The sequence below is a fragment of the Garra rufa genome, chromosome 7 (assembly GCF_049309525.1).
Source record: "Garra rufa chromosome 7, GarRuf1.0, whole genome shotgun sequence".
NCBI classification, from domain to species: domain Eukaryota; kingdom Metazoa; phylum Chordata; class Actinopteri; order Cypriniformes; family Cyprinidae; genus Garra; species Garra rufa.
The window spans coordinates 9,003,153-9,019,200 of record NC_133367.1 but is presented as its reverse complement, the minus strand read 5'-3'; the positions used below and the strand labels follow the sequence as shown (position 1 = coordinate 9,019,200).

The 16,048-nt window shown below is 34.8% G+C and overlaps 2 protein-coding genes across 2 annotated transcripts in view; one reads left to right on the top strand and one right to left on the bottom strand.

The window, feature by feature from the left end:
- Window positions 1–16,048, bottom strand: part of LOC141337909 (uncharacterized) — an 831,413-nt gene that overhangs the window by 306,743 nt on the left and 508,622 nt on the right. The gene's annotated exons all lie outside the window — the stretch shown is intronic.
- LOC141338837 (protein NLRC3-like) overlaps window positions 1–16,048 on the top strand; it is a 30,395-nt gene that overhangs the window by 1,476 nt on the left and 12,871 nt on the right. Inside the window, exons 2-3 of the mRNA XM_073844453.1 lie at window positions 32–160; window positions 640–724. Of these exons, the coding sequence (XP_073700554.1) occupies window positions 32–160; window positions 640–724 (214 nt within the window). The remainder of the gene's footprint in view (window positions 1–31; window positions 161–639; window positions 725–16,048) is intronic.

The following is a 16,048-nucleotide window of genomic DNA, read 5'->3' as shown; positions in this document are numbered from 1 at the left end:
AATTGATTGTATTAAATAAAGTTTAAAAAAGCTCCTTTCATCTTTGTGTCTTTAGTGTAAGATCAGGCTCTCATGTGTTCAGCTCTGTGTCTGTGAAGAGTGACTGGTCAAAAGGTAACCCACCGGAGTTCAGTGAGGAAACACCATCAGCTACTGAAAGGTATTTCATGTGTTTTGTATTGTATGGCACTAGCTGATTTTTCCACTGGGATATTTGTGATAGAAATTAACTAAATAAAACAATAAATCACAGATCATAATATCTGCTTTCCTTTTTATTGAAGTTGGTCTGCAGCTACTTTTCAGTAATACAATTACACACAAGCAGCAACAAAGAGGCATCCACGATGGAAACATCTACTTAATTACTATTTGCAGCATTAAACCATTTCAAATTAGACTGAAGAACTCCTGTAATACTGTTTTTTTTTGTCCTGTTCTTTGCATTATTAGTTCTCTCCTTTATAGGACAGAGATATAGGATCCTTTATAGTATCCAGTTTTTACCTAAATTTGTACTTCAATAAAACCTTCTCTTTAACAGCTGATGCTTGCTCTTTGTGTTTGATTAAAAAATAACAAGATATTTTTCTAAAATTTTACTTTAACCACATTTCATTTTATTCACCATTTTAACAGGCTGCAATGTGAAACATTAGATTCAGACGTCCAGATTAACAGGAACCACAAGAATTTCACAGACAAACTCCCTGCAATCTTCCAGGTTGGAAAATATTTTCTAAATGTTTAGATTTATAGCAAACAAATTGGTTACTGGGCAGTGTTTTACAAATATTAATTACTGATTATAAAATTTGGACCAAATATGGATGTGGAATTGGTTAAATTTTGTTCTTTTGTCTTTTATTTATTAAGTTGGCTTGAGAAAGCCAACTTACTGAAATCCTATTTAAACTTATTATGTTGGCTTGGAGAAGCCAACATACTGTTATGCTATTTAAACTTATTCTTCTTCTTCTTCTTCTTCTTCTTATTTTTTTTACCGAAAAATTTTTAGACACTAACTCCTCCTAGACCGTTCAAGCTACATACTCCAAACTCGGGTCAGATCTTCATACTGTTCAGACTTAGATTGCTATATCTTTTCAGACTGGTTTGAGTTATGGTTTTCTTAAAAATTAATATTAAAAATCATAAAAAGGTCCTATAGACTTTCATTGACCAAAAGTCCATGTCTGTTTGAACTATGTTTAATGTAAACTGCTAGAAGCCATTGATACTCAATTAAGCTTTAAACTATCTATCTATCTATCTATCTATCTATCTATCTATCTATCTATCTATCTATCTATCTATCTATCTATCTATCTATCTATCTATCTATCTATCTATCTATCTATCTATCTATCTTCAAACCTTATCTATCTATCTATCTATCTATCTATCTATCTATCTATCTATCTATCTATCTATCTATCTATCTATCTATCTATCTATCTATCTATCTATCTTCAAACCTTATCTATCTATCTATCTATCTATCTATCTATCTATCTATCTATCTATCTATCTATCTATCTATCTATCTATTTTCAAACCTTATCTATCTATCTATCTATCTATCTATCTATCTATCTATCTATCTATCTATCTATCTATCTATCTATCTATCTATCTATCTATCTATCTATCTATCTATCTTCAAACCCTATCTATCTATCTATCTATCTATCTATCTATCTATCTATCTATCTATCTATCTATCTATCTATTTTCAAACCTTATCTATCTATCTATCTATCTATCTATCTATCTATCTATCTATCTATCTATCTATCTATCTATCTATCTATCTATCTATCTATCTATCTATCTATCTTCAAACCTTATCTATCTATCTATCTATCTATCTATCTATCTATCTATCTATCTATCTATCTATCTATCTATCTATCTTCAAACCTTATCTATCTATCTATCTATCTATCTATCTATCTATCTATCTATCTATCTATCTATCTATCTATCTATCTATCTATCTATCTATCTATCTTCAAACCTTATCTATCTATCTATCTATCTATCTATCTATCTATCTATCTTCAAACCTTATCTATCTATCTATCTATCTATCTATCTATCTATCTATCTATCTATCTATCTATCTATCTATCTATCTATCTATCTATCTATCTATCTATCTATCTATCTATCTTCAAACCTTATCTATCTATCTATCTATCTATCTATCTATCTATCTATCTATCTATCTATCTATCTATCTATCTATCTATCTATCTATCTATCTATCTATCTATCTATCTATCTATCTTCAAACCCTATCTATCTATCTATCTATCTATCTATCTATCTATCTATCTATCTATTTTCAAACCTTATCTATCTATCTATCTATCTATCTATCTATCTATCTATCTATCTATCTATCTATCTATCTATCTATCTATCTATTTTCAAACCTTATCTATCTATCTATCTATCTATCTATCTATCTATCTATCTATCTATCTATCTATCTATCTATCTATCTATCTATCTATCTATCTATCTATCTATCTATCTTCAAACCTTATCTATCTATCTATCTATCTATCTATCTATCTATCTATCTATCTATCTATCTATCTATCTATCTATCTATCTATCTATCTATCTTCAAACCTTATCTATCTATCTATCTATCTATCTATCTATCTATCTATCTATCTATCTATCTATCTATCTATCTATCTATCTATCTATCTATCTTCAAACCTTATCTATCTATCTATCTATCTATCTATCTATCTATCTATCTATCTATCTATCTATCTATCTATCTATCTATCTATCTATCTTCAAACCTTATCTATCTATCTATCTATCTATCTATCTATCTATCTATCTATCTATCTATCTATCTATCTATCTATCTATCTATCTATCTATCTATCTTCAAACCTTATCTATCTATCTATCTATCTATCTATCTATCTATCTATCTATCTATCTTCAAACCTTATCTATCTATCTATCTATCTATCTATCTATCTATCTATCTATCTATCTATCTATCTATCTATCTATCTATCTATCTATCTATCTATTTATCTATCTTCAAACCTTATCTATCTATCTATCTATCTATCTATCTATCTATCTATCTATCTATCTATCTATCTATCTATCTATCTATCTATCTATCTTCAAACCTTATCTATCTATCTATCTATCTATCTATCTATCTATCTATCTATCTATCTATCTATCTTCAAACCTTTATCTATCTATCTATCTATCTATCTATCTATCTATCTATCTATCTATCTATCTATCTATCTGCTAAAATCATGCAAGCGACTTGCTAGTAATGTTAAAATCATGCTAGCGACTTGCTTGTCGTGCTAAAATCATGCTAGCGACTTGCTTGTCGTGCTAAAATAATGCTAAAATCGTGCTAGCGACTTGCTAGTCGTGCTAAAATCATGCTAGCGACTTGCTTGTCGTGCTAAAATCATGCTAGCGACTTGCTAGTCATGCTAAAATCATGCTAGCGACTTGCTAGTCATGCTAGAATCATGCTAGCGACTTTGCTAGTCATGCTAAAATAATGCTAAAATCATGCTAGCGACTTGCTAGTCATGCTAAAATCATGCTATCGACTTGCTAGTCATGCTAAAATCATGCTATCGACTTGCTAGTCGTGCTAAAATCATGCTAGCGACTTGCAAGTCGTGCTAAAATCATGCTAGCGACTTGCTAGTCGTGCTAAAATCATGCTAGCGACTTGCTAGTCATGCTAAAATAATGTTAAAATCATGCTAGCGACTTGCTAGTCATGCTAAAATAATGTTAAAATCATGCTAGCGAATTGCTAGTCATGCTAAAATCATGCTAGCGACTTGCTAGTCATGCTAAAATCAGGCTAGCGACTTGCTAGTCATGTTTAAAATCATGCTAGCGACTTGCTAGTCTTGCTAAAATCATGCTAGCGACTTGCTAGTCATGCTAAAATCATGCTAGCGACTTGCTAGTCATGCTAGAATCATGCTAGCGACTTTGCTAGTCATGCTAAAATAATACTAAAATCATGCTAGCGACTTGCTAGTCATGCTAAAATCATGCTAGCGACTTGCTAGTCATGCTAAAATCATGCTAGCGACTTGTTAGTCATGTTAAAATAATGATAAAATCATGCTAGCGACTTGCTAGTCATGCTAAAATCATGCTAGCGACTTACTAGTCATGCTAAAATCAGGCTAGCGACTTGCTAGTCATGTTTAAAATCATGCTAGCGACTTGCTAGTCATGTTTAAAATCATGCTAGCGACTTGCTAGTCTTGCTAAAATCATGCTAGCGACTGGCTAGTCATGCTAAAATCATGCTAGCGACTTGCTAGTCATGCTAGAATCATGCTAGCGACTTTGCTAGTCATGCTAAAATAATGCTAAAATCATGCTAGCGACTTGCTAGTCATGCTAAAATCATGCTAGCGACTTGCTAGTCGTGCTAAAATCATGCTAGCAACTTGCTAGTCATGCTAAAATCATGCTAGCGACTTGCTAGTCATGCTAAAATCATGCTAGCAACTTGTTAGTCATGGTAAAATCATGCTAGCGACTTGCTAGTCATGCTAAAAATCATGTTAGCGACTTGCTAGTCTTGCTTAAATAATGCTAGCGACTTGCTAGTCTTGATAAAATCATGCTAGCGACTTGCTAGTCATGCTAGAATCATGTTAGCGACTTTGCTAGTCATGCTAAAATAATGCTAAAATCATGCTAGCGACTTGCTAGTCGTGCTAAAATCATGCTAGCGACTTGCTAGTCGTGCTAAAATCATGCTAGCGACTTGCTAGTCATGCTAAAAATCATGTTAGCGACTTGCTAGTCTTGCTTAAATAATGCTAGCGACTTGCTAGTCTTGCTAAAATCATGCTAGCGACTTGCTAGTCATGCTAATATCATGCTAGCGACTTGCTAGTCATGCTAGAATCATGCTAGCGACTTTGCTAGTCATGCTAAAATAATGCTAAAATCATGCTAGCGACTTGCTAGTCGTGCTAAAATCATGCTAGCGACTTGATAGTCATGCTAAAATCATGCTAGCGACTTGTTAGTCATGCTAAAAATCATGTTAACGACTTGCAAGTCTTGCTTAAATAATGCTAACAACCGCATAGCAACCACATAGCAACACCTTAGCAACCACCCTGGGTACCTTACCAACAGCATAGCAACACCTTAGCATCTATTCACATTCAAACTATTTATATCTTCTAACTATTTATATCTATAAATCTATCTATTTTCAAACTATTTATATCTATCTAGCCTATCTATCTTCAAACTTTATTAATCAAACTAAAACTATTTCAAACTGAAAACCTTTAAACTTTCTTTAAACTAAAAGCTTTCAAAACTACTTAAAACTTATTGGCTAGGCTTTCTCAAGCCAACTTAAAGTTTGCTAACAAACTTTTTATCTACTTATGTTGGCTTGGAGAAGCCAACATATTGTTATGCTATTTAAACTTATTATTATTATTATTCTTATGACCTAAAGAAATTTCTGACAGCTACTCCTCCGAGGCCTTTGAAGCCACAAGGCCCAAACTTGGCAGAGACCTGGGCCCTTGTCCCGAAAGAGTTGCTATATCTATTTGGACTGATCAGATGTACAGTTGATTTATTATAAATTTTTGAATATGACAAATTTCCCAATGAAAAAATGCGCCCTCTAACAGTAATACCTCTCGACTGAAGAGGCGGGACTCAAACCTCTTACTTACAGTCACTCTGAAATCGGTGGAAATAAAAATAAATACCGCCTTAAAAATTTAAATATTACAGCGATTTAACTCTAAAAACCCATTAGAACATATCAACAGCTAAATTCAGTGGTTTGTGAGTAGTTCTTGTAAAAGAAAAGCTCGCACCCTTCAGCGAGTATAGAAGCCGTCAGCACGAACTCTCTCTGTATGTGCTCATAAACAACATAACTTGCACGAATTAGAACGCCTTTAAAATTAATATATTTCAGCGATTTATTTGTAAATACCCATTAGAACACATCAACAAATCAGCCTTTTGTGATCTGTTTTATTTCAAAGTTAAAGCACTGTCTTCAGCAAATGTGTTATACAGACAAGCTTTCAGGCTCGGAGCTAACTTACTCGACTGAGAATTAAACATGACTGCACGTCTTTTAAAAGCATTTAAATAAAAACACTCCAGCGATCCAACACAATCAATATACAAGAATATTTTAAAGAACTACATTAGCTGCAAATGAGCTTTTCAATACGTTTCACTAACGAACATGTTACCGAGCTGTGACTTACTTTCACTTTGAATTTGGTGGAAAATGCATATAAATAATGCCTTTATAATTACAATATTCCAGCCATTCAATTGTAAATACCCATTAGAACACATCAAGACCTGAATTCAGCTGTTTGAGCGAATTTATTGAAAACCCTAAGCAATTCCTTCACCGCGTACAGATTGCTTTCAACGAGTATACATGGAGACGAACGACATAATTTGCACGAATTAGAACGCCTTTAAAATTACAATATTGCAGCGATTTAATTCAGTCCACCCATTAGAAAATATCAACAGCTACATGCAGTTGTTGCATTTTGTTTTTTCATACAGAGAGCGCTGCATTGTGTTAGACATGAGCTCCGAGATGTCCGACTGAGAATTATACATGACTGCACGTCTTTTAAAGGCATTTAAATAAAAACACTCCAGCGATTCAACACAATAAATATAGAAGAATATTTTAAAGACCTGCATTGGGTGCAAATTACTTTTTTCATAGGCTTAACTAACTAACATGAGATGCACTGCTCAGTCTTCATCTTCATCATCAAAGACATCATTTGCACGTCTTTTAAAGGTATTTAAATACAAACACTCCAGCGATTAAACACAATAATTGTAGAGTAATATATTACACAGCTTAAATGCTTGCTTATTTCTGCTTTTAGGCTCAACCGCACAGCAACGCTTTCAAGCACGCGCTGCACACTTGTTGTATGGCAAGCCGTTTTAACCTAAAATACACATAAATCCACTATGGCAAGCTGTTTTAACCTAAAATATACTAAGCATTACTTATCGTAATAGCATTTTTACTAGCAACAATTCAATCAGAGAGCTCTAAGTGTTCTGGGCTGGACCTTTTGCCCGAAGGCTGCCCGGTTTGCTTCTCCAAGCCAACATTTAAAGTTTGTCATCGAACTTTAGCTTCTAGTTATGTTGGCTTGGAGAAGCCAACATATTGTTATGCTATTTAAACTTATTATTATTATGTTGGCTTGGAGAAGCCAACATATTGTTATGCTATTTAAACTTATTATTATTATTATTATTATTAAAATTCTTCTGAGACTAAAATTCTATACGCTACTCCTCCTAGAGCTTTAAGGCTACAAGCCCCAAACTTGGCAGAGACCTGGGCCCTTGTCCCGAAAGTGTTGCTATATCTATTTGGACTGATCAGATTTACAGTTGATTTATTATTAATTTTTTTACATTAAAAATTCCTAAAATTTCGCCCTCTAATGGAGCAATACCTCTCCACTGAATGGAACTCTCCACTGAATGGAAATATGTCCCATAGATTTGAATGGGCTGAGAAAAAAAGCGCCCTCTAAAGGAGTAATTCCTCTCTACTCAACAGGAGATCGCTGAGCTCTGACCAACTTCCACTTTGACTTCGATGGAAAATGCAAATAAATAACGCCTTTAAAATTAAAATATTCCAGCGATTTAATTGTAAATACCCATTAGAACACATCAAGACCTGAATTCAGCTATTTGAGCTAATTTATTCAAAACTCTAAGCATTCCTTCACCGTGTACAGCTTCAGCACCTACTCTCTCTGTATATCTGCTCACAAACGACCTAATTTGCACGAATTAGAACGCCTTTAAAATTAAAATATTACAGCGATTTAACTCTAAATACCCATTACAACACATCAACAGCTAAATCAGTTTGTGATCTGTTTTATTTCAAAGTTGAAGTAACGTTACTGTCTTCAGCAAATGTGTTACACAGACGAGCTTCACGGCTCGGAGCTAACTTACCCGACTGAGAATTATTAATGACTGAACGTCTTTTAAAAGCATTTAAATAAAAACACTCCAGCGATTGTACACTATAAATATAGAAGAATATTTTAAAGAGCTACATTGGGTGTAAATGAGCTATTTCAAACGTTTTACTAACGAACATGAGATGTATGGCTGCATTATCAGTCTGTCAACAAATACATCATTTGCACGTCTTTTAAAGGCATTTAAATAAAAACACTCCAGCGATTGCACACAATAAATATAGAAAAATATTTTAAAGAGCCGCATTGAATGCAAATGACCTGTTTCAAAGGTTTTTAACGAACATGAGATTTAAGGCTGCATTATCAGTCTGTCAACAAAGAATTCATTTGCACGTCTTTTAAAGGTAATCAAATAAAAACATTCCAGCGATTGCACACAATAAATATAGAAGAATATTTTAAAGAGCTGCATTGAGTGCAAATGAGCTGTTTGCACTGCTCAGTTCTTCGTCTGCATCATCAAAGACATCATTTGCACGTCTTTTAAAGGTATTTAAATACAAAAACTGCAGCGATTTAACACAATAATAGTATAGTAATATATTACAAAGGTTAAATGCTTGCTTATTTCTGCTTTTCGGCTCAACCGCACGGCAACGCGACGCGGCTTTGAAGCAGGCGCTCATCACATATTCTAGTATGGCAAGCCGTTTTATCCTAAAATCCACACACGATCCTCTATGGCAAGCTGTTTTAGCCTAAAATATACTAAGCATTTCTAGTCGTACTGCCATTTTTACTAGCAACAATTCAATTACAGAGCTCTAAGTGTTCTGGGCTGGCCCTTTTGCCCGAAGGCTGCCCAATTTGGCTCTCCAAGCCAACATTTAAAGTTTGTCATCGAACTTTAGCTTCTAGTTATGTTGGCTTGGAGAAGCCAACATATTGTTATGCTATTTAAACTTATTATTATGTTGGCTTGGAGAAGCCAACATATTGTTATGCTATTTAAACTTATTATTATTATTATTATTATTATTATTATTATATTTTATTATTCTTATGACCTAAAGAAATTTCTGACAGCTACTCCTCCGAGGCCTTTGAAGCCACAAGGCCCAAACTTGGCAGAGACCTGGGCCCTTGTCCCGAAAGAGTTGCTATATCTATTTGGACTGATCAGATGTACAGTTGATTTATTATTAATTTTTGAATATGACAAATTTCCCAATGAATTACATGGGCTGAGAAAAAATGCGCCCTCTAACAGTAATACCTCTCGACTGAAGAGGCGGGATTCAAACCTCTTACTTACAGTCACTCTGAAAACGGTGGAAATACAAATAAATACCGCCTTAAAAATTTAAATATTACAGCGATTTAACTCTAAATACCCATTAGAACATATCAACAGCTAAATTCAGTGGTTTGTGAGTAGTTCTTGTAAAAGAAAAGTTCGCACCCTTCAGCGCTTATACAAGCCGTCGGCATGTACTCTCTCTGTATGTGCTCATAAACAACATAATTTGCACGAATTAGAACGCCTTTAAAATTAATATATTTCAGCGATTTATTTGTAAATACCCATTAGAACACATCAACAAATCAGCCTTTTGTGATCTGTTTTATTTCAAAGTTAAAGCACTGTCTTCAGCAAATGTGTTATACAGACGAGCTTTCACGGGTCGGAGCTAATTTACTCGACTGAGAATTATGACTGCACGTCTTTTAAAAGCATTTAAATAAAAACACTCTAGCGATCCAACACAATAAATATAGAAGAATATTTTAAAGAACAACATTAGCTGCAAATGAGCTATTCAGTAGGTTTCACTAACGAACATGTTACCGAGCTGTGACCTATACTTTCACTTTGACTTCGGTGGAAAATGCAAATAAATAACGCCTTTAAAATTACAATATTCCAGCCATTTAATTGTAAATACCCATTAGAACACATCAAGACCTGAATTCAGCTGTTTGAGCGAATTTATTGAAACCCCTAAGCATTTCCTTCACCGCATACAGGTTGCCTTCAACGAGTATACATGGAGACGAACGACATAATTTGCACGAATTTGACCGCCTTTAAAATTACAATATTGCAGCGATTTAATTCAGTCCACCCATTAGAAAATATCAACAGCTAAATGCAGTTGTTTGTGAGCTTTTTTTTTTTTCATACAGAGAGCGATGTGTTCAGCAGTGTGTTAAGACATGAGCTCCGAGATGTCCCACTGACAATTATACATGACTGCACGTCTTTTAAAGGCATTTAAATACAAACACTCCAGCGATTGCAGACAATAAATATAGAAGAATATTTTAAAGACCTACATTGAGTGCAAATGACTTTTTTCACTGGCTTAACTAACTAACATTGAATGCACTGCTCAGTCTTCATCTGCATCAAAGACATAATTTGCACGTCTTTTAAAGGTATTTAAATACAAACACTCCAGCGATTAAACACAATAATAGTAAAGTAATATATTACACAGCTTAAATGCTTGCTTATTTCTGCTTTTAGGCTCAACCGCACAGCAACGCTTTCAAGCACGCGCTGCATACTTGTTGTATGGCAAGCCGTTTTAACCTAAAATACACATAAATCCTCTATGGCAAGCTGTTTAGCCTAAAATATACTAAGCATTACTTATCGTAATAGCATTTTTACTAGCAACAATTCAATCAGAGAGCTCTAAGTGTTCTGGGCTGGCCCTTTTGCCCGAAGGCTGCCCGGTTTGCTTCTCCAAGCCAACATTTAAAGTTTGTCATCGAACTTTAGCTTCTAGTTATTATTATTCTTATGACCTAAAGAAATTTCTGACAGCTACTCCTCCGAGGCCTTTGAAGCCACAAGGCCCAAACTTGGCAGAGACCTGGGCCCTTGTCCCGAAAGAGTTGCTATATCTATTTGGACTGATCAGATGTACAGTTGATTTATTATTAATTTTTGAATATGACAAATTTCCCAATGAATTACATGGGCTGAGAAAAAATGCGCCCTCTAACAGTAATACCTCTCGACTGAAGAGGCGCGACTCAAACCTCTTACTTACAGTCACTCTGAAATCGGTGGAAATACAAATAAATACCGCCTTAAAAATGTAAATATTACAGCGATTTAACTCTAAAAACCCATTAGAACATATCAACAGCTAAGTTCAGTGGTTTGTGAGTAGTTCTTGTAAAAGAAAAGTTCGCACCCTTCAGCGAGTATACAAGCCGTCAGCACGAACTCTCTCTGTATGTGCTCATAAACAACATAACTTGCACGAATTAGAACGCCTTTAAAATTAATATATTTCAGCGATTTATTTGTAAATACCCATTAGAACACATCAACAAATCAGCCTTTTGTGATCTGTTTTATTTCAAAGTTAAAGCACTGTCTTCAGCAAATGTGTTATACAGACGAGCTTTCAGGCTCGGAGCTAACTTACCCGACTGAGAATTATGACTGCACGTCTTTTAAAAGCATTTAAATAAAAACACTCCAGCGATCCAACACAATAAATATACAAGAATATTTTAAAGAACTACATTAGCTGCAAATGAGCTTTTCAGTTTCACTAACGACCATGTTACCGAGATGTGACTTACTTTCACTTTGAACTCGGTGGAAAATGCATATAAATAATGCCTTTAAAATTACAATATTCCAGCCATTTAATTGTAAATACCCATTAGAACACATCAAGACCTGAATTCAGCTGTTTGAGCGAATTTATTGAAAACCCTAAGCATTTCCTTCACCGCGTACAGATTGCTTTCAACGAGTAAGTTATACATGGAGACGAACGACATAATTTGCACGAATTAGAACGCCTTTAAAATTACAATATTGCAGCGATTTAATTCAGTCCACCCATTAGAAAATATCAACAGCTAAATGCAGTTGTTTGTGAGCATTTTGTTTTCATACAGAGAGCGCTGCGTTCAGCAGTGTTACATGAGCTCCGAGATGTCCGACTGAGAATTATACATGACTGCACGTCTTTTAAAGGCATTTAAATAAAAACACTCCAGCGATTAAACACAATAAATATAGAAGAATATTTTAAAGACCTGCATTGGGTGCAAATTACTTTTTTCATAGGCTTAACTAACTAACATGAGATGCACTGCTCAGTCTTCATCTGCATCATCAAAGACATCATTTGCACGTCTTTTAAAGGTATTTAAATACAAACACTCCAGCGATTAAACACAATAATAGTAGAGTAATATATTACACAGCTTAAATGCTTGCTTATTAATGCTTTTAGGCTCAACCGCACAGCAACGCTTTCAAGCACGCGCTGCACACTTGTTGTATGGCAAGCCGTTTTAACCTAAAATACACATAAAGCCACTATGGCAAGCTGTTTTTACCTAAAATATACTAAGCATTACTTATCGTAATAGCATTTTTACTAGCAACAATTCAATCAGAGAGCTCTAAGTGTTCTGGGCTGGCCCTTTTGCCCGAAGGCTGCCCGGTTTGCTTCTCCAAGCCAACATTTAAAGTTTGTCATCGAACTTTAGCTTCTAGTTATTATTATGTTGGCTTGGAGAAGCCAACATATTGTTATGCTATTTAAACTTATTATTATTATTATATTTTATTATTCTTATGACCAAAAGAAATTTCTGACAGCTACTCCTCCGAGGCCTTTGAAGCCACAAGGCCCAAACTTGGCAGAGACCTGGGCCCTTGTCCCGAAAGAGTTGCTATATCTATTTGGACTGATCAGATGTACAGTTGATTTATTATTAATTTTTGAATATGACAAATTTCCCAATGAATTACATGGGCTGAGAAAAAATGCGCCCTCTAACAGTAATACCTCTCGACTGAAGAGGCGGGACTCAAACCTCTTACTTACAGTCACTCTGAAATCGGTGGAAATACAAATAAATATCGCCTTAAAATTTTATTATTACAGCGATTTAACTCTAAATACCCATTAGAACATATCAACAGCTAAATTCAGTGGTTTGTGAGTAGTTCTTGTAAAAGAAAAGCTCGCACCCTTCAGCGCTTATACAAGCCTTCAGCACTAGGCAACTCTCTCTCTACATGTGCTCACAAACAACATAAATTGCACGAATTAGAGTGCCTTTAAAATTTATATGTTTCAGCGATTTATTTGTAAATACCCATTAGAACACATCAACAAATCAACCTTTTGTGATCTGCTTTATTTCAAAGTTAAAGCACTGTCTTCAGCAAATGTGTTATACAGACGAGCTTTACGGCTGGGAGCTAACTTACCCGACTGAGAATTATACATGACTGCACGTCTTTTAAAAGCATTTAAATAAAAACACTCCAGCGATCCAACACAATAAATATACAAGAATATTTTAAAGAACTATATTAGCTGCAAATGAGCTATTCAATAGGTTTCACTAACGAACATGTTACCGAGCTGTGACCTATACTTTCACTTTGACTTCGGTGTAAAATGCATATAAATAACGCCTTTAAAATTCCAATATTCCAGCCATTTAATTGTAAATACCCATTAGAACACATCAATACCTGAATTCAGCTGTTTGAGCGAATTTATTCAAAACCCTAAGCATTTCCTTCACCGCGTACAGATTGCTTTCAACGAGTATATGGAGACGAACGACATAATTTGCACGAATTAGAACGCCTTTAAAATTACAATATTGCAGCGATTTAATTCAGTCCACCCATTAGAAAATATCAACAGCTAAATGCAGTTGTTTGTGAGCATTTTGTTTTCATACAGAGAGCGCTGCATTCAGCAGTGTGTTAGACATGAGCATGTCCGACTGACAATTATACATGACTGCACGTCTTTTAAAGGCATTTAAATAAAAACACTCCAGCGATTCAACACAATAAATATAGAAGAATATTTTAAAGACCTGCATTGGGTGCAAATGACGTTTTTCATAGGCTTAACTAACTAACATGAGATGCACGGCTGCATTTATGTGTCTGTTAACAAAGACATCATTTGCACGTCTTTTAAAGGTATTTTAATACAAACACTCCAGCGATTCAACACAATAATAGTTCAGTCATATAATAAAAAGTTTAAATGCTTGCTTATTTCTGCTTCTCGGCTCAACCGCACGGCAACGCGACGCGGCTTTGAAGCAGGCGCTCATCACTTATTCCAGTATGGCAAGCCGTTTTAACCTAAAATACACATATTAATCCACTATGGTGTTCTGGGCTGGCCCTTTTGCCCGAAGGCTGCCCAATTTGGCTCTCCAAGCCAACATTTAAAGTTTGTCATCGAACTTTAGCTTCTAGTTATTATTATATTTTATTATTCTTATGAGCTAAAGAAATTTCTGACACCTACTCCTCCGAGGCCTTTGAAGCCACAAGGCCCAAACTTGGCAGAGACCTGGGCCCTGGTCCCGAAAGAGTTGCTATATCTATTTGGACTGATCAGATGTACAGTTGATTTATTATTAATTTTTGAATATGACAAATTTCCCAATGAATTACATGGGCTGAGAAAAAATGCGCCCTCTAACAGTAATACCTCTCGACTGAAGAGGCGGGATTCAAACCTCTTACTTACAGTCACTCTGAAAACGGTGGAAATACAAATAAATACCGCCTTAAAAATTTAAATATTACAGCGATTTAACTCTAAATACCCATTAGAACATATCAACAGCTAAATTCAGTGGTTTGTGAGTAGTTGTTGTAAAAGAAAAGCTCGCACCCTTCAGCGCTTATACAAGCCGTCAGCATGTACTCTCTCTGTATGTGCTCTTAAACAACATAATTTGCACGAATTAGAACGCCTTTAAAATTAATATATTTCAGCGATTTATTTGTAAATACCCATTAGAACACATCAACAAATCTGCCTTTTGTGATCTGTTTTATTTCAAACTTAAAGCACTGTCTTCAGCAAATGTGTTATACAGACGAGCTTTCAAGGCTCGGAACTTACCCGACTAGAGAATATATTATACATGATTATACATGAGTGCACGTCTTTTAAAAGCATTTAAACAAAAACACTCTAGCGATCCAACACAATAAATATAGAAGAATATTTTAAAGAACAACATTAGCTGCAAATGAGCTATTCAGTATGTTTCACTAACGAACATGTTACCGAGCTGTGACCTATACTTTCACTTTGACTTCGGTGGAAAATGCATATAAATAACGCCTTTAAAATTACAATATTCCAGCCATTTAATTGTAAATACCCATTAGAATACATCAAGACCTGAATTCAGCTGTTTGAGCGAATTTATTGAAACCCCTAAGCATTTCCTTCACCGCATACAGGTTGCCTTCAACGAGTATACATGGAGACGAACGACATAATTTGCACGAATTTGACCGCCTTTAAAATTACAATATTGCAGCGATTTAATTCAGTCCACCCATTAGAAAATATCAACAGCTAAATGCAGTTGTTTGTGAGTTTTTTTTTTTTTTCATACAGAGAGCGATGTGTTCAGCAGTGTGTTAAGACATGAGCTCCGAGATGTCCGTCTGAGAATTATACATGACTGCACGTCTTTTAAAGGCATGTAAATACAAACACTCCAGCGATTGCACACAATAAATATAGAAGAATATTTTAAAGAACTGCATTGGGTGCAAATGACTTTTTTCATAGGCTTAACTAACTAACAGGAGATGCACGGCTGCATTTATGTGTCAGTTAACAAAGACATCATTTGCACGTCTTTTAAAGGTATTTTAATACAAACACTCCAGCGATTCCACACAATAAATATAGAAGAATATTTTAAAGACCTACATTGAGTGCAAATGACTTTTTTCACAGGCTTAACTAACTAACATTGAATGCACTGCTCAGTCTTCGTCTGCATCAAAGACATCATTTGCACGTCTTTTAAATGTATTTAAATACAAACACTCCAGCGATTTAACACAATAATAGTAGAGTAATATATTACACAGCTTAAATGCTTGCTTATTTCTGCTTTTAGGCTCAACCGCACAGCAACGCGTCATGGCTTTCAAGCAGCCGCTGCACACTTGT